Consider the following 20,713-nt stretch of genomic DNA (forward strand, 5'->3'; position numbering starts at 1 on the left):
CTGTCCCCTATGCCTTCTTTTTTCTGTTTTTTCTTAAGAATCAAGCTCTGGATACCTCCAAAACAAAGAAAGGTAATGTGAGAGGCAATCAGACCAACAAGGCTGAAAGAATCAGATGACACTTCAGACTGACATGTTAGTAAAATGCCCTTCTCTTCTACACACGAAAGTCATAATCTTTTTCTTACAAGGAAAAGAGCATTATTTGAGGGAGCCACATTGCCTGCAGCAGTAAGAGAAAATTAAAATCTTGTAAGATGTGAAAGGCAGAAAGAAAGATTAAAAAGAGTATTCAAGACCCCAAAATGTTGGCAGGATGGGGTTGTTAAATGTCAGGTCATGTAACTTCAACTGTTTTAAGAACCCCGTAACGTAAACATATAATTAAACAATATTCAAATAATATAACATATGCCTGTGTACTATAATACATTACAGAGATTTAGGGAATTATTATGATTTGCATAACTACAATATTTACTCTGAACCGTCAAGAATAGGTAGAAGGTGTGTGTTTGATAACAGAATATTATGCTTAATAAGTCAGCATGTGTTTAATGCATTTTAGAATTTATGGAAATACTGTCATTTTTATGAGAAAACAAGACAATTATATACTGACCTACTTTATTTATGCACTGCTTAGTCATAGCTAAATTTACTTCTATGAAAAATATCTTGGGAAAAAATTTATATAGGCCTTTCAGATAAGTTTTTGTTTTTAAATTCAGAATGCTTTCCTCATCCCTGCAGTGGACCTTGGCTATGAGCATAGATCAACATTTCTGGATGCATAATGAAATACTAACTTTTATGGGATTTCTGAAGACAGCTTCAAGAAAGATGTGGAATCCAAGCACAGAGTCTGTAACCAGTCTAAAATAGTAATTATTTTAAAAGGTAACATCAGATTTTATTGAATCCCAAGGACATGAGGATTATTATAGTAATTTGATGCTCTGGCTCCAGCATTACACCTTATAATTGTACAATTTAGATAAGCCTTATTCTTCTCTGTGACTCAGACACACATGCTCTTGGATATTGCCTTAATAGTAAAGACACAGATAACTGTTATCACTGCAATATCTCTAAAAGTGCAAAGATTAATATTATGATGACTAGCTACTATAATAGGCCCTAATAGACTATTGATATAAGTTGAGTCTTTGTGGAGATGATTGATGAGCCGGGATATCACCTTAGGCTAAGGATATGTTAGAATGTCTTATATACATTTCCAATAAGCAGAATATTCACTGTTCTTCCTGCTTATAAAGAGATTGAGTACATTACATTCTTCAATAAAATCTACCTTAAAATATCAGTGTTTCTTCATCATTTCCAAGACCAAATGCTGTCCATTTCTCACAGCATACAATGCTCTCCATGACTTTTCCTGCCAGGCTCAAGTCCTAGAATGTGTGCAAATGAAAATAATGCAGTTTTCTAGAAGTTCATGACATTCTTCAAATACACCACCATTTCTGTACCCTTGCTCATGCTATTTTCTTTGCAATACATTTTAAAAATTTTGATTATTACCCATTGTATTGATTTAATGTCTCAAGATTCTATCAAAACCCACAGTTTGAAAAAGTATAATTGAAGGAGAAAGCTTGAGAAAGGAAGTGAGTCGGGTAGAATTTTGTGATATCCCAAATTTCAATGCCAGTTAGGGGATAACAAGCCTTCAAAGATAAGCAAAATCTAGAGGCATTAGAAGAAAACCCAAAGTATGCTGTGATGGAAGCAAAGGGAAGAGTACTTGAAAAGGAAGCTACATTTTACTTTTACTTGTCATTTATAGTAGCTGAATAATATCCGTTTTATGAGTGTACCCTACAGCATTTTGCCAACTCCCAGCAGATGATAACCTTGGTTGTTTCTAGTTTATTCACAGCATCAACAATGCTATGATGAGCAAATTTATACATGCATCTTTATGCCCTTGATCTACTATTTCCTTAGCATAAATTCCTGCAAAATTACTAAAATAGGTTTGTAAATAGTATAACATTTAAGATGTAGTACATATTGTCAAACACTCCTTCAGAAAGACTAAAAATTGTGCTCTTATAAATGGTAGATTGGTGTTTATGCTTTTATTTTCCCTAGCTACTACTGTAGCTAATATGTTTCACTCACCTTTACAATGAAATAAGTAAAAATATAAATATGACACTGTGCTTCTAATTTGTATTTCTTTTATTCCAGATAAGTTATGCATCTCTACACATATTTATTAGCTACTTATATCTACATTGTGAATTGAATGTCTACATTTTTGTTTAATTTCAATTGAGATATACATTTTTATATTTATGAATTCTTTACATATTCATAATAATATCCCCTTTTCCGATTTTCCAGCTTGTCTTTCATGTTTTAACTATGAAGTAGTGCTTTTCGAGTAAGTCTTGAAGGGATTTATTCAATATGATTTTTAATAAAGCAGAGTTCCACTGAAAACAGAAAGACTCAGGCCTGCATCTGAACGCATCAAATTAGCTTACATCTTCAATATGCAAAATAAATAGTTCTAGAGTATGGCTGTCATGTAAAATCTAAGGAATTGATAGGAAATTAAATTATTGTGAAAAATATGGAAGTTCTAACAGAATCTGCTTATTTAATAACAGATCACAGTGCTTTATATTTCATTAATAAAATAGCAAATAGTCTTTTTTACAACAGTGTAACAGGAAAAATTATACAAGTAAAACTCAAGCTTACAAGACCCTATAATACCTAATTAAACTAAGGAACTTTTGCACAGCAAAATAAACTATCAATAGAGCAAACAGACAACCTACAGAACGGGAGAAAATATTTGCAAACTATGCATCTAACAAAGGTCTAATAACAAGAATGTATAAAAAATTTAAACAGTTCAAAAAGCAAAAAACACATAATTCCATAAAAAGTGAGCAAAGGGCATGAACAGATATTTCTCTAAAGAAGACATACAAGTGGCCAATAAACATGAGAAAATATTCTACATCACTAATCATCAGAGAAATGCAAATCGAAACCACAATGAGATACCATCTCACAACAGTCAGAATGGCTATTTTTAAAAAGTCAAAAACAACAGATGCTGGCAAGGCTGTGGAGAAAAAGGAATGCTTACATACTGTTGGTGGGAATGTAAATTAGGTCAGCTACTGTGGAAAGCAGTTTGGAGATTTCTCAAAGAACTGAAAACAGCACCCCCATTTGACCCAACAATCCCATTACTGAGTATATATCCAAAAGAAAATAAATCATTCTACCAAAAAGATAAATGCACTCGTATCTTCATCACAGCTCTATTCCCAGTAGCAAAGACATGGACTCAACCTAGGTGTTCATCACCGGTAGACTGGATAAATAAGATGTGGTACACATACACAATGGAATACAATGCAGCCTTAAAATGAATGAAATCACGTCCTTTGCAGCAACATAGATGCAGCTGGAGGCCATCATCCTAATCAAATCAATGTAGGAACAAAACCAAATACTCCGTGTTCTCACTTGTAAGTAGGACCTAAACACTGGGTATTCATGGACATAAAGTTGATAACAATAGACACTGGGAACTCCCAGAGTGGGGAGGGAGAGAGGGGGACAAAGGTTGACTAACTGTTGGGTATTATGCCCACTATCTTGGTGACAGGATCATTCGTATCCCAAACCTTAGCATCCTGCAATATACTCATGTAATAAACCTGCACATGTACCCCTGAGTCTAAAAGTTGAAATTATAAAAAATAAAATAAAATAAAAACCCTACAATAAGCTGTGAGGCAAACAAAAGTGCAAGAGTTTATGGCTTAAGGCATTGCTTTTCAAGTACATATTTGCCATGGCAAGACTTTTTCTGTATCTACAAATATAACACTCCAAAGTGATTGCTGTTGACCTGTGAAATTAAAGCTTACAAAGGACAAAGGTAATACAGTAGGCAGTAATTATGTGAAGTACAATGTCAGATTAATGTAGAGTTAATGAATGACGCTCATTGTGTATTCATACTGTATGACAACTTCATGAAGAGCACTTAAAAACTTCAAATTTAAGAAAACCTAGGATGACTTGACTTTGAAAAGAAGTCATTCTTAAAACTGACAAATTTCCAAGTCTAGAAATGGTGAGCTAACCCAGATGTTCTCTGTAGTTGTTCAGTAGTTGTCATGGCCCAGACTGGTGTACTGTAGCACTTCCTATTGTGTTGGCGTGACAATGAACACAGCCAGTATAATTCCCAATAAGTAATGTTACTGTGATAAGCTCTAAGTGAAAGACTGTGAAAGACAGCCTCAAAAACTAATTAGAATAGCAATCAAAGCCTATCCATGCTTTCACTGTAAAAGTGTGGTCCTCCTTTCCCTTCTGAAGCGAATTCTTTAATACCTTTGTGGCAAACTCTTTAATCATTTTTTAGTTTGCTTTCTATACTGGTGGTAAATAAACTATTTATATTGCATATTCTTCTGATTCTTTTACATTCTATTTTCTAAGCATAGTCCATATTAAAAATTAGAAGAGCAAAACAAAAAAAAAACTATGAAGATATTCAAAATAAATGAGCTGTTACTCCACACTTTTTAAAAAGAACTCCCATTAATGAATGCCTACTGCTTTAAAGCTTCCAAGAACAATTGATGAGAGAGATGAGGGGAATGGCATTTTTTTTTCTGTGAAGGGCCAGATAGAAAGTATTTTGGGCTTTGTGGGTCATACCGTCTCCGTCACAACCACTCAACTCTGCCATTGCAGCAGTAAGGCAGCCATAGATACATAAGGTAAACAACTGGATGTGACTGTGTGCCAACAAAACTATTTCCAAAAAGAGACAGCAGGCCAGATATGGCCTATGGATCCTAGGTCGCAAGACCCTGGTCCATAAGTTGAAATTCAAACATACATGGCCCTTTACATCACACCACAAGCTGCCTCTACAGACCTATCTCCTACCACATTCCCTCTGCAGACTCCACAGGTTGCCACTGTGGAATTGTGCCTGCTCTCTAGATTGTGCCATTTCACAATAGAGCTTGTTTTCTTGTGTATTGGACTACCTAGAATATCTTACCCTATACGTCACCTGAAAAATTCTTAATTAAACTCAAAATCATTTACAAGTGCCTGATCTTCTCTGAAATGCTTTGTGTCCCTTCCCCACCCCAAACTGAATTAATCATTTCCATTCCTGAGTTTTCACTGCTCTATCACCCCCTTTCACAACAAATTGCTTCTAATCTTCCAGGTGAAGGCCATATTTCATTCATTTTTATATCCTCTGGATCAAACATGCGGTGGCATGTCAACCAAGTGTTTTTGGAATATGACTAAAGAAATCTCATGAATATCAGAGGCAGACACTGCTGGTTGCCTCCTAATCTCTGTTAGCACTTTAGTCCTTACTCATAGAACTTCCTATTTCAAGTCAAGTACATGGATGCCTAGAATAAAGCCTATATTGAAAGCCTGCTTTGCTGATAAGTTTTGTTCAATGAGATTGAGACAGAAATACTACATGCAAATTCTGTGTATTACCCTTAAAAAGATGCGGATTTTTATATGGGAAAATAAATTGTCTTTTTATTTTTTTATTTTAATTTTGATATCTGTCACATATATAATTGCATTTTACCTTAATTATATACAAATATACTTAATGTAATTAATAAATATATTTATTATATTTAGTAAATATTTAATGTTTATGTTTTGATCTTGAAACATGTTGCTGCAGAAATATAAACATATGTATTTATTGGGCTGATATAATGTTATTTAAAGTATTTCTTTTCATTATGATATTATTTTAAAAGAAAAATGGCTAACATGTTTGAGGCATAAACTAAACAAATAATACTTCCACTGTCTACCCACTGCAGGGATTACTTCAATTAAGGAAAGTTAAGCTGTTAGCTAAGTGCAAAGAGAAAATACTCTAATTTTATCTCCTAGAGAAGGAGTGAACAGTCCAATTGGGACAGTAAGTGGTCATTAGCAAAGAAACAATCAAGAAAGGCTGGAATCTGAAACAGCTTAAAATGGATCATAAGAGACATATTATCTGAAACAGTATACTAAGGATTAGAGTAATAAGTGGAATTTTCATTAAATTTTTGGTATTGTAATTCATACATATTACATATGGCACTATAATGTGTGCACTCATATATATATTTGTTAATAGTGAATAAATCTAGTAGTTTGTAATAAGTGCTTACTACTTATTGTGATGCTTTGTTTTAAGACTCAGACTTGCTCTGTGGCCCAGGCTGGAGTGCAGTGGCACGATCTCAGCTCACTGCAACCTCCACTTCCCAGGTTCAAGTGATTCTCCTGCCTCAGCTTCCCAAGTAGCTGAGACCACACAGGCATGGGCCACCATACCCAGCTAAGTTTTTATATTTCTGGTAGAGATGGGGTTTCACCATGTTGCTCGGGCTGGTCTCAAACTCTTGAGCTCAAGAGATCCAATAGCCTCTGCCTCCCAAAGTGTAAGAATTACAGGCATGAGCCACCGCACCTGGCCTATTTTTTAATAAATAAGTGACACAACTATTCTTGTTCTGTGGATTTTCCACAAGAGACACAGACCAAAAGTTACCTGCTACCCGTGTAGAATGGTGTTAGCAAAATGAGACTTTTGAATGCTAAGAGTCAGGCCATCTCAGATACTAACTGGGCAGTGTGGAAACAAATTATCTTCATCTCTAACCTAGGAACAGAAGTGGACAAATAAAGAATATACAGGAGGACCAAATTCAGGTTCAAATTTATCAGTTGTCAGTTCAGTGTTTGTTACTTGTCAAAAAAGTGGAGAGGCAGTCCTTGTCTATCTTTGAGACTGTCAAATCAGAGGTGAAGAATTTCTCAGAGATGACACTTTTGAAGAATTGGCATTGCCACTGGGTGGCTGAAATGAAGGAATGTCAAAATCCAGAGGAGTTGAGTACATCAGGAAACTGAGTTTAGCATATTTTATCAGTTATAAACAGTGATTTTACAGTCATAGCAGAGGGTGTTAGGAGGAAAGTATAATTACTAAATTTATTAAGAATAAGGGAAATCTACAATTTCCCTTATTGACCAGGCTGAGTGAAATTGAGGAAAGTATAATTATTAAATTCATTAAGAATAAGGGAAATCTACAGTTTCCCTTATTGACCAGGCTATTGAATGAAATTGACCAGGCTATTGAGAACAACTACAACTGAACAGTTTGGTGATTTAAAGGAGATATATTTCCTGACGATAATGAAATTTTGAATATGGTATCTGAGAGCAAGTTGTGAAGTCAGAAAATCTGTAAAAGTGGACTTGGTGACCTCCACTGAAAAGTTTCACAGAATTGTGGATCTAGGAAACATTAAGGGAAATGGAATTTTTTTCCTACTAGTACATCAATCTTTATGCCACAATGAGAAAGATTATTAAAAGGCTGGACATGGATGAACTATGTATACAAAGTATGATTCAAGCTTCAAAGAATTAAGGGTACCCAAGGAAGTGACAGTGTGGGAGGTATAGAGTAACAAGGGCCTTTACATGATATATTTTAGGATAGTTCCTGATGAAAGCACATTATTATGGTTATGAAGGAGGGAAGCATTAGTAACAGAATTATGAATTTAACACCTTCATAATCCAGCTAGGAGGTACAGTAGCTGAAACGTGATTCCTCAAGTGATAAATCTTCCAAAAGTTTACCTTCACTGATCTGTGGGAGTGGGAAGGGAGCGGGATTTGGGGAAGTAGTAATAATTCCATAATAGTACTATTAAATAATATAAAACAAAAGAATCACTCTAGCAACCAAATATTAATGTTTTTTTTTTTTAAATAAAACCTGGAAAAGTTTACAAAAAAAAAAACCACACAACTATTTACTGAAAAAATATAAAGAGAGAACTGAAAGATTCCTAAAGGAATATAATCCTTGTAATGAAACTCCTTTGAATGGGTTCTCAATATATTGAGAACTTTAATATGTTTAATGGCAAGGTTGGTTCTAAATGAGGAAACTGAGGCATGGAATGATTAATACAGGTTACTAGTAAATGACTCTAAGCTATACAACCACTCAAAGTTTTTTGTTTGAAGTAAAGATAGTGAGTAATGTTATCCTCAGTCATAAAGAGGAAGGAAGGAAGGAAAAAAAGAAATTAACTGTATGTGGAATCAAAACAATTGGTTGATACAACAGGAAAACAATCAAGATACTCAAAGTCAAATAACCAGTCTACTTAGTTGAATAGCTCAAACCACCCATTCTTAAACCAATTCGTGAAAATAAAGAGACCTTTTAACATATATTAGAATACTCGTATATTAGACAAAGTATTATTCACAGCCCACACACTATCACAAACACACACACGTGCATACTTCAGAACTTAGTACAGCACAGTTCTATTGTTTCACATACACAAATAACTACACTACATAATCTAACTATAATAATACAAGAGACTCAGAAGAAAACATTTAAAGTATAATTATATAACTGCTGTAGTGACATTCCAATGTATCTTAACACATTCTAGTATTTCAACCTTGTGATTAAAGAGTAATTTCTGCACTGAGTCATATTGTAGCACTCATCCATTGTAAGACGGCGTATTTAAATTTTTAACTGACAAAATACTTGTTTGATCATGAAGGATGGAAATCAGAATCCAAGAAAAAGTTCCTTTCATGGTAACACCCTGGAATTTAATATGTGTGGTCATATAGGAAATCCATAATTTTCTTCATTTGGTTTATCTGAAGATATTTAATCTAGAACAACATTTCAAGTGCTACTACTGATGTGCTGGTTTACCAGTTTAACACTGTGCATTAAATTGCACAGAATAAACTAGACTGTTTATTCTGAAGAGCTCAGCTCTAGACCAAGAAATGAAATGATTTTTTGTTTGTTAAGGGACATATACTGAGATCAAAGGAAAGTATAAGTCAAAGTTCCAAGGTCAGCCTTTTATAGAAACTTAGTTCATCTTAACCCTTGTAACAAGCTCTTCTAAATTTAAAGGAACAAGAAATTAGAAATGCTTTTTATAGCTGGCTTGTTAGCTTTAGACCAAATTTATGATACATTAGAGTTACATTTTTATGTTCTGTATGTACAGCATACTGTGTTTTTTGTATAAAAATATGCTTAATTTTATACACAATGTATTTATAATATATTTAAGAGCTTTTCCTAAAAGTTGAGGCATGTTTTACTATTTAAAATAATTAATAATTATTTTACTATTTAAAATAATTATTAAGGATTACAATTCATCTAACATTTATTAAAACAACTTCTAGGCTGGGCCCGGTAGGTCACGCCTGTAATCCCAGCACTTTGGGAGGCCGAGGCGGGCGGATCACGAGGTCAGATCGAGATCATCCTGGCTAACACAGTGAAACTCCGTCTCTACTAAAAATACAAAAAAAAAAAAAAAAAAAATTAGCCAGGCGTGGTGGCGGGCGCCTGTAGTCCCAGCTACTTGGGAGGCTGAGGCAGGAGAATGGCGTGAACCTGGGAGGCGGAGCTTGCAGTGAGCCGAGATTGCGCCACTGCGCTCCAGCCTGGCGACAGAGCGAGACTCCGTCTCAAAAACAAAACAAAACAAAAAAACAAACTTCTATTTATGAAGACCCAAGCTGGAGGAAATGAAGCTGAATAAGATATATTACTTGCCCTTATGAAGCACGAATGTACCACAATATATCTTTTCTTTGAAAAATATTATTTCACAATTTAGGAGAGAAAAAGATGCTGTCTGATTTTAACAATCTTCTCTATCTTCTATCCCAGTCCTCATCCCATTACCCAAGAATAATATGTACTTGTGACTTCTATTGCAAAGTCACCAATCTTATAATAGGCTTTTCACATACATATTTTAAATAATATGAAGTGATCAATGTGGGATATTTGAGGAAAGTATCCTAGCAGCAATAAATTGATCTGCAGAGGAAAACAAGATTTATTGGTAGGAAGATGAGAGCCAAGAATAGTTGGCTGGAAGTAGGGAAGCTTGAGACTGATGAGAAATAGGACCTGAGAAAATGGAAATACTCAGCCAGGCACTGGTCACTCTCTAAAACTCTTAATCATGAATAAATCAATTCCAGATTTAAGCCATCCAACCCAGCTTCACAAAAGGTAGCCTTGACTCCATATTTAAAGAGTCAACAAAGTCAAGTCTTGCTTAATGTTAGGTCTCTAGAGGGCTTTAAATCTTGGCTCTGTCACTTACAAATTACTCAAATTCTTTGAGTCTTAGTTTCCTCATCTGCAAATGATGACAAAAGCCCAGATGAGAGTGGATGATGATTAAATGAAGTTATGTATGTAATGAGGTGGGAACAGAACCGGCCTACATATAGTAAAAGCTCAGTAAGAGGTAGCTATTATTTACTTTCACTCTTTTTCTAGCTTTATTCTTTGCTCCTCCTACCTATAATTTTGATTTCTGCCAAAATTATTTTGAGAGAAATTTTCTCCTCTATCACTTTCCCTTTCTACATTGTGTTCCGGTCTGTTAGGGGCACAGAATATGATCTGCCTTGGTGAATATTTCATGTGAGCTTGAGAAAAATGTGTACCTGCTGTTGTTTTATATCCCATAAAGATCAATTAGATGAAGTTGATTGATACTGCTATTTGGGTCAAGTATATTGCTAATGAGTTTTGTCTGCTTTATGTGTCAGTTACTGAGGGAGGAGTATGAAAGATTCAAATTATAATAGTGAATTTGTCTATTTCTCCTTTCAGTTCTGTCACGTTTCTTATCACATATTTTGATACTCTGTTGTTAGGTACAGGCATGTTTAGGATTGTTGGGTCTCCTTGGAAAATTTATCCCTTTATTATTAAGCAGTGTCTCTCCTATTTCTGGTAATTTTCCTTGTTCTTATGTCTGTTTTGTCTAAAATCATAATAGATACTTCAGCTTTCTTTTGACCATGGTATATTTGTCTCCATTTCTTTAAGTCTGTCTTAAAGCTCTTTCAGCTGTAATTTATTGTTATTATACTAGAGCCTTGTTGATGTAGTGGTAACGTGTGGAGAATGGGAAAGACTCTACTATCTGATGGTTAAATCTCAGTCTTTTCATGGCCCTGTGTCCCTGGTTATGTCCCAAGTGTTTCTTAGCTTCCCACTTCTCCCAGCTTAGGTGACAAAGGAAAGATAGAGGGGGCTGTAGTGGGAGAAATCCCCCTTCCATATCTATGAGAGAATATTTCTCAGTTCCACAGGAGGTAAAACCTATACAAATACTATGACCTCCCCACCCAGAATATAGCCCCCAAGAGTTTCTCACTTTCGTGTTATTCCATAGGCCCCAGCAACTTATTAAAATTACCTTGTAAGTGTCTCTACCAGCTTACGGCTCCAGTGGCTTCTGCTTCAAGTAAGCAGATCTTTGATGTGGCTCTCTGGATTAGCCCATCTCTCTAGATTTCAGCATGGCAGTCTGCCCCAAGACCATGTCTCTTATGTGCCTAAAAAATGTCATTGATTTTCAGTTTATTCAGCTTTTTCTTATTGTAAAGTCAGGAATTATGACTTCCAACTTCTTTACATGTTGAAGCAAAGATTGTAAGTCCCACTCGTGCATTTTTTAATAATGGACATAAAAATACACATATATAATTTACCATTCTTGTCTTTTAAACTGCTTTTCTTCTCTTCACTTCCCTTTCCATCTAGTCTCTTCTTCTTTCTGTTACTATACTAAGAAAATGCTTTTCACTGCCATACAAATAGAAGTCTTCCCTAACCCCTGACATTTCCTTAGAAAATTTAGATATTTTGCAATATGCCAAAAAATGAAAAGGTTGAAGAATGGTGCTATGGTAAGTCATTAAGTCCAAGTAGGAATTACTTTCATGACAGGAAATCAGCTTTTCTTTTACCCCTAGATGGTCCTAAGTTAGCCTCAGAGGCACTGTAGAAAAAGAAAAAAAAATCTAATAATCTATCTTGGCTGGATTCATGAAGAATCTAAAATTATATTTTAGTTTTCTAACTCTAGTTTATTTGCACGAACCAGAAAAATGAATCAACTACCCAAAAAGGCATTGGGGGAATGGAGGCCTAGAAATAGGAAGAAGGTTATTTATTGTACGCTAAGACATAGCAGATATTAAGAAACCCTTTGCTTAATGAATGAATTATTTAATTTCATTTTAGTTTCAAAAGCATTTGCATTTAATTGTGTTATGTAGCCAATACATAAGACATATATTTATATAAATTTGTAACTACAAATGGAGCACAGCTTTATTACAATAATTTTTTTAACAAAAATTGAGACTGAGGCATAAGTGTTTATGTATGTGCATGTATATACACATACACACATGTATGCACACATATATCATATATGTCTGTGTGTATATATAGAGAGAGTGAGAGAGATATATAGTAAGAAAGAGAGAGAGAGAGAGGATAAAAGGGGAATAGGAAGATGAATGCAAAATGAAAATGTCAGGCTTAGAACCTCCATTATGTCCCCACATATATTTCATAATACTCTAAAGTAGACAGCACAGAACAAAAGTTATTATGTGCTTCACAGAAAACATAAGCAAAATGTGGTAAATCTGAATCTGACATCAACTATTCTGACTTTGATAAACGTGTGCTCTACTGTCAAATTAATAGTATGGCAGAAATTTAGAATTCCAACTATAGAGACTGGAATTCAAATGTGGAGAAAGCATTTACTCAGCTTATATTTTACCATAAATCTTTTATTTAGGGATTTATGTTCACTGACACCATTTATGTATTTTAAGTGCAATGCAAGAGTTTTATACATAAATATATGTAAAAATAAGGTATAGAAAAAAACAGAACTATTTACATATTTGAATTCTGTCTTACAAATTGCTTTAAAGAATTCATATACTTTTAGAAAAAACATTGTGACTACAGTTCAGAAGATACATTTTCCTTGGAAGGTTAATAGAAACATATTCTAATATATTTAAGTGATGGAATGATGGAGAGAAAAAGTATTGCTTTCTTCCCCTCAAATTGCTTCATCTTTTCTAAGCCTCTTCTGTGCTCCAATAACTTAAGAATCATTAATGAAAGCTTTACTTACATTTAGCAAATATTAAAAGGTGGAAAGTTAAAAAGACAACCAGCAAAGTTCTTTGAGCATATCATCTGGTATTTGCAACAACTTTAACAAGAACTTCAAGAAGCCTTCCTCTGTCTATCACATCAATGAAAAAGAACAACTTTCTTTTTGATAGGAGAGAAGGTTATGAAATTGGTAATCTATTCACAAAATAAGTGCAGTTTAGATTCTTTTAAATAGATCTCTTAAAACTACTTTCAAACCAAGGACAAAATCCAAGGACCCTTTAGAAAAGTCAAGCTTTTGTTTGAAAAATTTTACCATGTATATTCACTAAGACAGAATATTAAGAAATGCTTTCTAGACCACTTAAAACACTCTTAGCATGTGAATAAGTACAATAATTCTGTTGTTTTAAGAAGAAATGTAACCAAGCTATTTATTCTATGAATATAGAAGGAAGATGAACCTTCTTCAAGATACCCACCAAGTTCGTTCCAGTTCCTGATGCCAATGTATAGTTGGCTGAGAATCAGTCACATGGGTAAGCCATATGTATATTTCAAATTTATTTAGGAAAACAGCTCTTGGTTGAGTATCAATGAAAAAAGTACTTAAATTCACGTAACTCTGTTAATGTCCATACCTAGGCAAAACAGTGTTATCTATGTCAAACACAGCATATGTTGGTAGACCGTTCTGTTCTCCACAGATAAAGCCTATAATACTTTTATGAGCAAGAAAACATTAATAAATAATCTTTCACTGATTTAATTTCAAATATTTTACAAATAATGAAACTAACGGACATGCTTCACAGAATCCCCACGTAATATTGTAAACATTACGTGACAAAAACTACATTTGTCCTACTCTCAACACTTTTATCACTCCAATACTGCCATCCGATCGCCTGCTGCTTTTTCCGTTTCTTTATCTTTCTTTCTTTTTTCTTTCCCTTGAAGGGGGTCGCTTAGAAACATTTCCTGAATCTAGAAACACCTCACCCTGCCTTACTTTTCTTCTTCTTCCCCTCTTTTTTTTTCCCTTTTACCGTTTTATGGGGGGTAGTGAAGAGAGGGTGGTGGGAGTGGGGGCGCTCAACTTTCACACTTCTAAATTGCTTTATAGTTTAATTACCCTGAAGAAACTTTTCTTCTGGGGCAGAGGCTCTGGGGGCTTTTCAAGGTGGGTCCATTCGTCCCCACCCGGCTTTTTTATTCTTATTTTCCCCCCTCCTTCACATCCTTCCTCCTAAAGTTTATGGCACTTTCAATAGATCTGAACCACCTCCTACCCAATTCTGGTGCTGGTTACCAGGGGAGGGGGCTCCCCTTTCTGCCTTTAGATTCACTGGTGTCTGCTCCCCCTCGCCCCTCCTCCTCCGCTGACCGCGGCCTTCTAGCGCCCTCGACCCCCGCACGGGGTAGAAGGTCCCCTGCCCTTATTATACTGGTCTCCTAGGCTCCTTCACGAATCTTCCAACCTTCTCCGTTTCTGTCCCGCCTCCCCTCCCCTCCCCTCCCGTTTCCTCTGTCTCGCTCTTTCCCCCATTCCCAGAAGCCGCCGGACGCAGGCGAGGCCGACAGACCTACAGCTGCTACCAGACCCTGGAGCTGGAGAAGGAGTTCCTATTTAATCCCTACCTGACTCGCAAGCGGCAAATCGAGGTATCGCACGCGCTGGGACTGACAAAGAGGTCAAAATCTGGTTCCGGGACCGGGGGAGGAAGTGGAAAAAAGAGAACAAAAAAGACAAGTTCCCCAGCAGGAAATGCGAGCAGGAAGAGCTGGAGAAACAGAAGCTGGAGCGGCCCCGGAGGCGGCGGACGAGGGCGATGCGCAGAAGGGCGACAAGAAGTAGGCTCCACCTGGGACTGCCAGGGCCGCAACCGCCAGCGCCGCCGCGGCGCGCCCCTGCCCGAGAGAGCTCTGGCCTCGCTAGCCGGGCCAGGAGCCGGGCTTCCCACCGCAGCGTCCCCCGCCGGGCCAGTCCCCGCTAGTGGTAGTATCTCGTAATACCTTCTGTGTATGAGCTACCGTGGATCTCATTGCCTTCTCTTGGGGGCCAGGGGGGAAGAAAAGGATTTAAGCAAGGACTTTATCGCCCCGTGAGGGTGAGCGGCCAAGGCCCGGCTGAGCCCCCCGTGCCCCTCCCCACCCCGTGTAAAAAGCCTCCTTGTGCAATGGTATTTTTTTCCTTTGAACATGCTTCTTTGTAATGACTGAGGTGCCGATTTCAGCTAAGTTCTCCCAACAACATGAAACTGCTTATTCACGCCGTAATTCTTTCTGTCTCCTCTCTCTCTGTCTCTCTTGCTGCGTCCTCATTTCCCCTCCCAATCCTTTCTCCCCGCTGCACCCCCCGAGCTCGCTGGCTTTCTCTCTGGCTTCTCTCTTTTCCTCCTCCACCTTTGGTTTGACAATTTTGTCTTAAGTGTTACTCAGAAGAAGTTAGCATGCGCACTGTGGGCAATTGTTACAAGTGTTCTTAGGTTTACTGTGAAGAGAATGTATCCTGTATCCGTGAATTGCTTTACTGGGGGGAGGGAGGGCTAATTATATATTTTATTTTTCCTCTATACTTTGTTCTGTTGTCTGCGCCTGAAAAGGGCGGAAGAGTTAGTATAAAGTTTACAAGCGAGAACCCGAGACTGGCCCAGCCAGCACTCATTTGCTCTCACGTGCCTTGGAGAGCCGGTGGGGAGCCTGTCACTGGGCTCCAGCGCCTGCTGAGGCTAGGCCGCAGAGAGGAGGGAGCGGGGGCTGGAGGCAGGTGGTGCGAGTCCCTCGGCCCAGGGGCGCTGGGGGTGAGGGAAGCGGCTGTGCCTGATTGGAGGTGAGAAAAACGAGAGAGAGGAGCCAAGAGAAACCCCTTCCTCTCGCGTTCTGAGGCTGCCCGACCCGGGAGACCAGGGCGCCCAGGCCATGCTGGAGACACGTGGCTGGGCTGGTGGCTATGTCCCCCACCACCTCCCTCTTTGTTTTGCTGTGTGTCCTCCCGGGTGTGTGTGTGTCGGGGGCGGGTGGGGGGCAGGCATAAAGGTGGAGTGCATGCCTGCTGAGCATACTTATTTTTCCCTTGGACTCTTGTTGGGGGAGCAGGAGGAGAAGGGAGACCGCTCTTCTCTGCCTCTCCTTGTCTGGGACTTGGCTACCTTCGCTCTGTTCTGAGGCCGTGGCTCGCTGCCTTCCTTCCTTCGCTGCCTCTGCTTCTCTGGTAGTCACGCTCCACTGAGGCATCCGCCTCCGGGAACCGGGAGAGCAGCGCGCCCGGGCCACCCTCCACCCTTCTTTTCTCTCTCCACCCACCCAACCCCCTTCTTTCTTTTACTTTCAAACCTTTTTTTTTTTTTTTTTTGCCACCACAAACTGCAGCGTCCAAGGCCCATGGGCTGGATCCTGTGCCCTAGGAGCACCTAGGAAGCCTTGCTGCATCCCCGCCCGCATATCTGGGGCACCAAGAGAGACAGAGTCGTGAGCCAGGCTCGCCTCATTCCTCATCTTGGGAGAACCGGACCAACTTCCCCAAAAGGTCTTGCCGTGCAGAATTGGCCCGGATTAATAAAGAACAGGCCTGCCCCAAGCACCCACCCACCCACCCAGTTGCGTGCATTCAGTCCCTGCGTTTGTCTCTCGCTTGGTAACTGGCTGAAGAATATGGGTGGGGAATGACAACACGGATCGCCCCGAGGTTATTTATTTTCCCTTCCACTCAATCTCTTCTTCCCCAAATCTCGCCTGCAAGCTGCCTCCAGCCCGCGGGAGTCGGCAGCGGCCCTTAAGCTCCCAGCCCCAATCCACAGGGCTCGGCTTTCCCATTCATTATTGATCATATTTTATAAATCCAACGCCACACAATTTTTTTCACATTACCAGGAGCCGTGGGGAGGCGGCCCGGCCGTTGGCGGAGGGGATGTCACGTGGGCAGGGGTCACGTGGTCCGGAGAGGAAAAAGGGGGTCCTTTTTGGTGTAAATCTGGACTCTAATTCTGTAATATATCAAGGAATCTCGTAAAACCGACACTAAAACGTCCTTGCCTACAAATTATCTGGTCAAATTATGAGTTCATTGTATTATCCGAATGCTTTATTTTCTTATTTTCTTTTTTTTTTTTCTAAATATCCAGCCTCAAGTTTGGTTTTCGCTATGGGAGCCTTCCCCAACAAACTTCTTGTGTGTTTGCTTCCAACCCCCAGCGCCCGGGCTATGGAGCGGGTTCGGGCGCTTCCTTGCCGCCTCAATGCAGGGCTTGTACCCTGGCGGCGGCGGGGGTGCATGACGGGTCAGAGTGTGGCCGCGTCTACCCGGCTGCTACGGGCTCGAGCGGAGTTCCTTCAACATGCACTGCGCGTCCTTTGAGCAGAACCTCTCCCGGGTGTCTTTGGGCGACTCCGCCAAGGCGGCGGGCGCCAAGGAGCAGAGGGACTCGGACTTGGAGGCCAAGAGTAACTTCTGGATCTACAACCTAGATGTGAAGCTCAGGTAACGCCGCACACCAAGCTGTCCCGAGCCCCAGGGGCACATTACCCAGGAGGCGCCCCCTTCCCGGCAGGGCGCCCCTTTCCGCGTCCAGAGTGCTCCCAGCGGGAGGTCGGTCCTGGAAGGCTGCACCCAGCAGGCCGTCCCCGCCCCCATATTTGCTGGTGCGCTCAGGCTCCCTCTGCTTCCCAGTGGATCTCTCTTTGCTGACACCACGGCGCTGCGAGCCCCCAGCCCGCCCCTACCCTTCCTCTCAGGCTTTTAGCTTTAAATCTTTATCAGGAGCCCTGGCACGGGCTGGAGACAAGGCCGTTTGTCTTGCGAAGGAAGGCTGATGTTTGCAGAGAATAGCCATTAGGGTCTCCCCGGCTTTCCCAGCTAAAGATCTCAGCCCTGGGTGTGTCCCCTGCCCCAGCTCGGATAAGATATGGGGGACGGGGCCATAGCGCTAAGCAATTCTCCCCCGCCCCTTCCTTTCCAGCCAACCCCGCTCCCCCATTATTCCCATCAGGACAATTAGAGGTGGGCTCTAGAGGCCTGGCGGGAGGATAGGACCCAGCCAGGGACACAGAGCTAGAGAGGCAGGTGGAGGGAGGGGCCTGAGGCCAAGGGAGATGAGCCTCCTGATCCCAGTGAACGTGGGTGGGAGAACTAGAAAGGGGCAGAGTCTTCATGGGAGTGCAGCTGGCTTCGTGAGGTGCTCTTCCTAGGGCTCCAAGGCACCCTAAAGAACTGTCCAAGTTTGGAGGTGTCACTCCAGGTAAGTGACTCTCTTCTTGTGGGAGGGGCTAGGACTCTCTGGAGCCAAATCAAAACTTAGAGAGTGCAGTTCACCCAGCCAGCTGCTGCAGGAACCCCAAGAGGCTGAGGTTCCATGAGGTCCCTGCCAAGTCTGACCCAGACATCTTTTTCTGCACTGTTCCAAAGCAGACGAACTTGGGGGCTAGCCCCAAAGTCCGGAAGACCCAAGACTCATGGTCGGAGGCACCCAACCCAGCAAAAGTCAGGGGCCAGAAGGAGCCGAGCTCTCACACCATCAGTATTAGTGGTTATAGACCCCATTACCGCTCCATAGCTTAACTGCCTTTCCAGTTGATTTATCAAAGCCCCACTTTTTCTGCTCATAAGCATTTCAGCTTGGCTTTTATCTGACTTGAAACTAGGGCCCCTAGCCCCTCCTCCCCTGTCTCCTTCCCAGGAGGGCTGACATCAGCACTTCTTTCAAGTCTCCTCAGGATTCTGGGCCTAACGCAGAAGTTCCCCTCTACCCTTCAGCCCCCACCACCCAGATACTCCCATGTTCCATTCCATCCCAGGCTGCTGTCTCTCCTCTTCCCCTGTGCCTTCCTGGCAGCCCAAAGATTGCTTCAGAGAGCTGGGCTGTCTAGGCAAGCAGGCAGGCAGGACAGCCTGGCCCTGGCTGAAGCTTAGCCACCCACTGGAAAAGAATCATCAGAGGGTCACTGCTGTCAGACCAACTCTTTGCTCCAAGAAAATCTGCAAATTCTTACCTTCTCAGTCCACAACATGCTGGGGATGAGTTCGGGGGACTGGGCCTTTGAGGCCCCTTTGTCTGCTTTTCTTCTTGGGAAACGTTCTCAAGCTAGGCCTGGCACCCCACTCTAGGGTCACCTGCATGGTTTCTGTTGGTCTCCACTGGAAAGACCATCAGATCAGCATTCAAAAGAGGGGGTTTAGAGTCCTTGATCCCAGAGAGTGAAAGGAGGATTAAACTCCCCCCATCCCACTTGCCCCCCCTTAGGAGCAGAGCCTTTAAGAGCCAGCAGGTTACTTTCCTGGGTTCAGAAGCTCTAGGCTGAAAAAGACTTCTTGGATGGAAAATGGGAATGTTTGCCTTGAGAAGCCTGTAGAAAATTCTGCAATTAGGGGAAACTGCAGCTGGAGTAAAGGCTGGAAAGCCAGAATTTGGTTTAGTGGAAAATGGGCTTCTTCGCCCATCAACTTCAAATCACATACAGGGTCTAAGAGGGAGGTGGGCACTCTCTTGGCGTTTTCTGTACTCACTGATTTTCCTCTAAATACTGTGCGCAGGAATCGACCGCAAACAAGGCCGCCAGACCTACACCCGCTACCAGACCCTGGAGCTGGAGAAAGAATTTCACTACAATCCGTACCTGACGCTGCGGCGGCGCCTGGAGATCGCGCATGCGCTCTGCCTCACGGAAAGACAGCTCAAGACTTGGTTTCAGAACCCGCCCATAAAGTGGAAAAAGGAGAACAAGACCGCGGGCCCCGGGACAACCGGCCAGGACAAGGCTGAAGCACAGGAGGAAGAGGAAGAGTGAGGGATGGAGAAAGGGCAGAGGAAGAGACATGAGAAAGGGAGAGGAGGAGAAGCCCAGCTCTGGGAACTGAATCAGGAAACTCAAATAGGGAAGTGGAAAAAAAAACCTATTTAAATGAAAGGAGTTTAAAAACATTTTTTAAGGAGGGAGAAAGGGGAAAATTTGGTTTTTCAACACTGAAAAAATAAAGAGAAGGGGAAGCAACGGCTCTCACGTTGGGACAATATTGTCCGGAAGCTGAAGAAGAAACTGAATGCTCCTTGTTTCCTCCTACGCATTCCTTTCAATCCGGAGGGGGGAAAAAATCCCAAGTTCTGCAAAGGTAAAGGAGATTCTACAATTTTCTTCTTGTTCTTTTGCATCGCTTTTGTGGCGGGGTGGGGCTTGGGTTTTTCTCCCCCCTCCCCCGCTCCAAGACGGGGCTGAACCCCATCTCTGGGCGCTGCAGGGAGAAGCTTCCCAGGAAATTTGGTGGTGGAGAGAGGGGTGGCTGCTTCCTGGAGGGGGGGCCAAGGCAGGGAAAGTGGGAAGAGGAATCAAAAGGGGGCCAGGAGACCAGCTCTAAGTCGCCTTTTTAAGCTTGGAGGAGAGACTCAAGCAAGGGGGCTGTGAAAGAGAGGATGGGGGGTATCCGGGCTTCAGTGGCACCCAAAGAAGCCAGTGGTTCTGGCCTCCGCGGGCTTGCCCCTCCCCCTCCTGCCATCCCTCCCTTGTCCCGGCCTCTAGCTATTGCCCCCGCGCAGTTCTCTTGCCTGTTGCGGTTATCGCTGGGCTCCCCGCAGCATTAGCATGTGCGGCGGTGGCGCTAAGGGACGTCCTGGTCTCTATAGG

The 20,713-nt window shown here is 41.1% G+C and overlaps 2 protein-coding genes across 2 annotated transcripts in view; both read left to right on the top strand.

Moving 5' to 3' along the window:
* LOC129489876 (homeobox protein Hox-B8-like) overlaps positions 1-15,675 on the top strand; it is a 57,664-nt gene extending 41,989 nt beyond the window's left edge. The window contains 3 exon segments of the mRNA XM_055293052.2: positions 13,551-13,638; positions 14,655-14,786; positions 14,789-15,675. Coding sequence (XP_055149027.1) covers positions 13,602-13,638; positions 14,655-14,786; positions 14,789-15,096 — 477 coding nt within the window. The 5' untranslated portion in view covers positions 13,551-13,601 and the 3' untranslated portion in view covers positions 15,097-15,675.
* Positions 15,676-17,436: 1,761 nt separating this feature from the next.
* On the top strand, positions 17,437-20,500 carry LOC129490707 (homeobox protein Hox-B7-like). Its single transcript, XM_063609962.1, has 4 exons — positions 17,437-17,579; positions 17,671-17,887; positions 18,507-18,615; positions 19,629-20,500. Exons 1-4 carry the CDS (start codon positions 17,437-17,439, stop codon positions 19,880-19,882), a joined length of 723 nt encoding a protein of 240 aa, XP_063466032.1. The 3' UTR covers positions 19,883-20,500.
* Positions 20,501-20,713: the final 213 nt, after the last annotated feature.

The sequence above is a fragment of the Symphalangus syndactylus genome, chromosome 9, assembly GCF_028878055.3.
Source record: "Symphalangus syndactylus isolate Jambi chromosome 9, NHGRI_mSymSyn1-v2.1_pri, whole genome shotgun sequence".
Lineage (NCBI taxonomy): Eukaryota > Metazoa > Chordata > Mammalia > Primates > Hylobatidae > Symphalangus > Symphalangus syndactylus.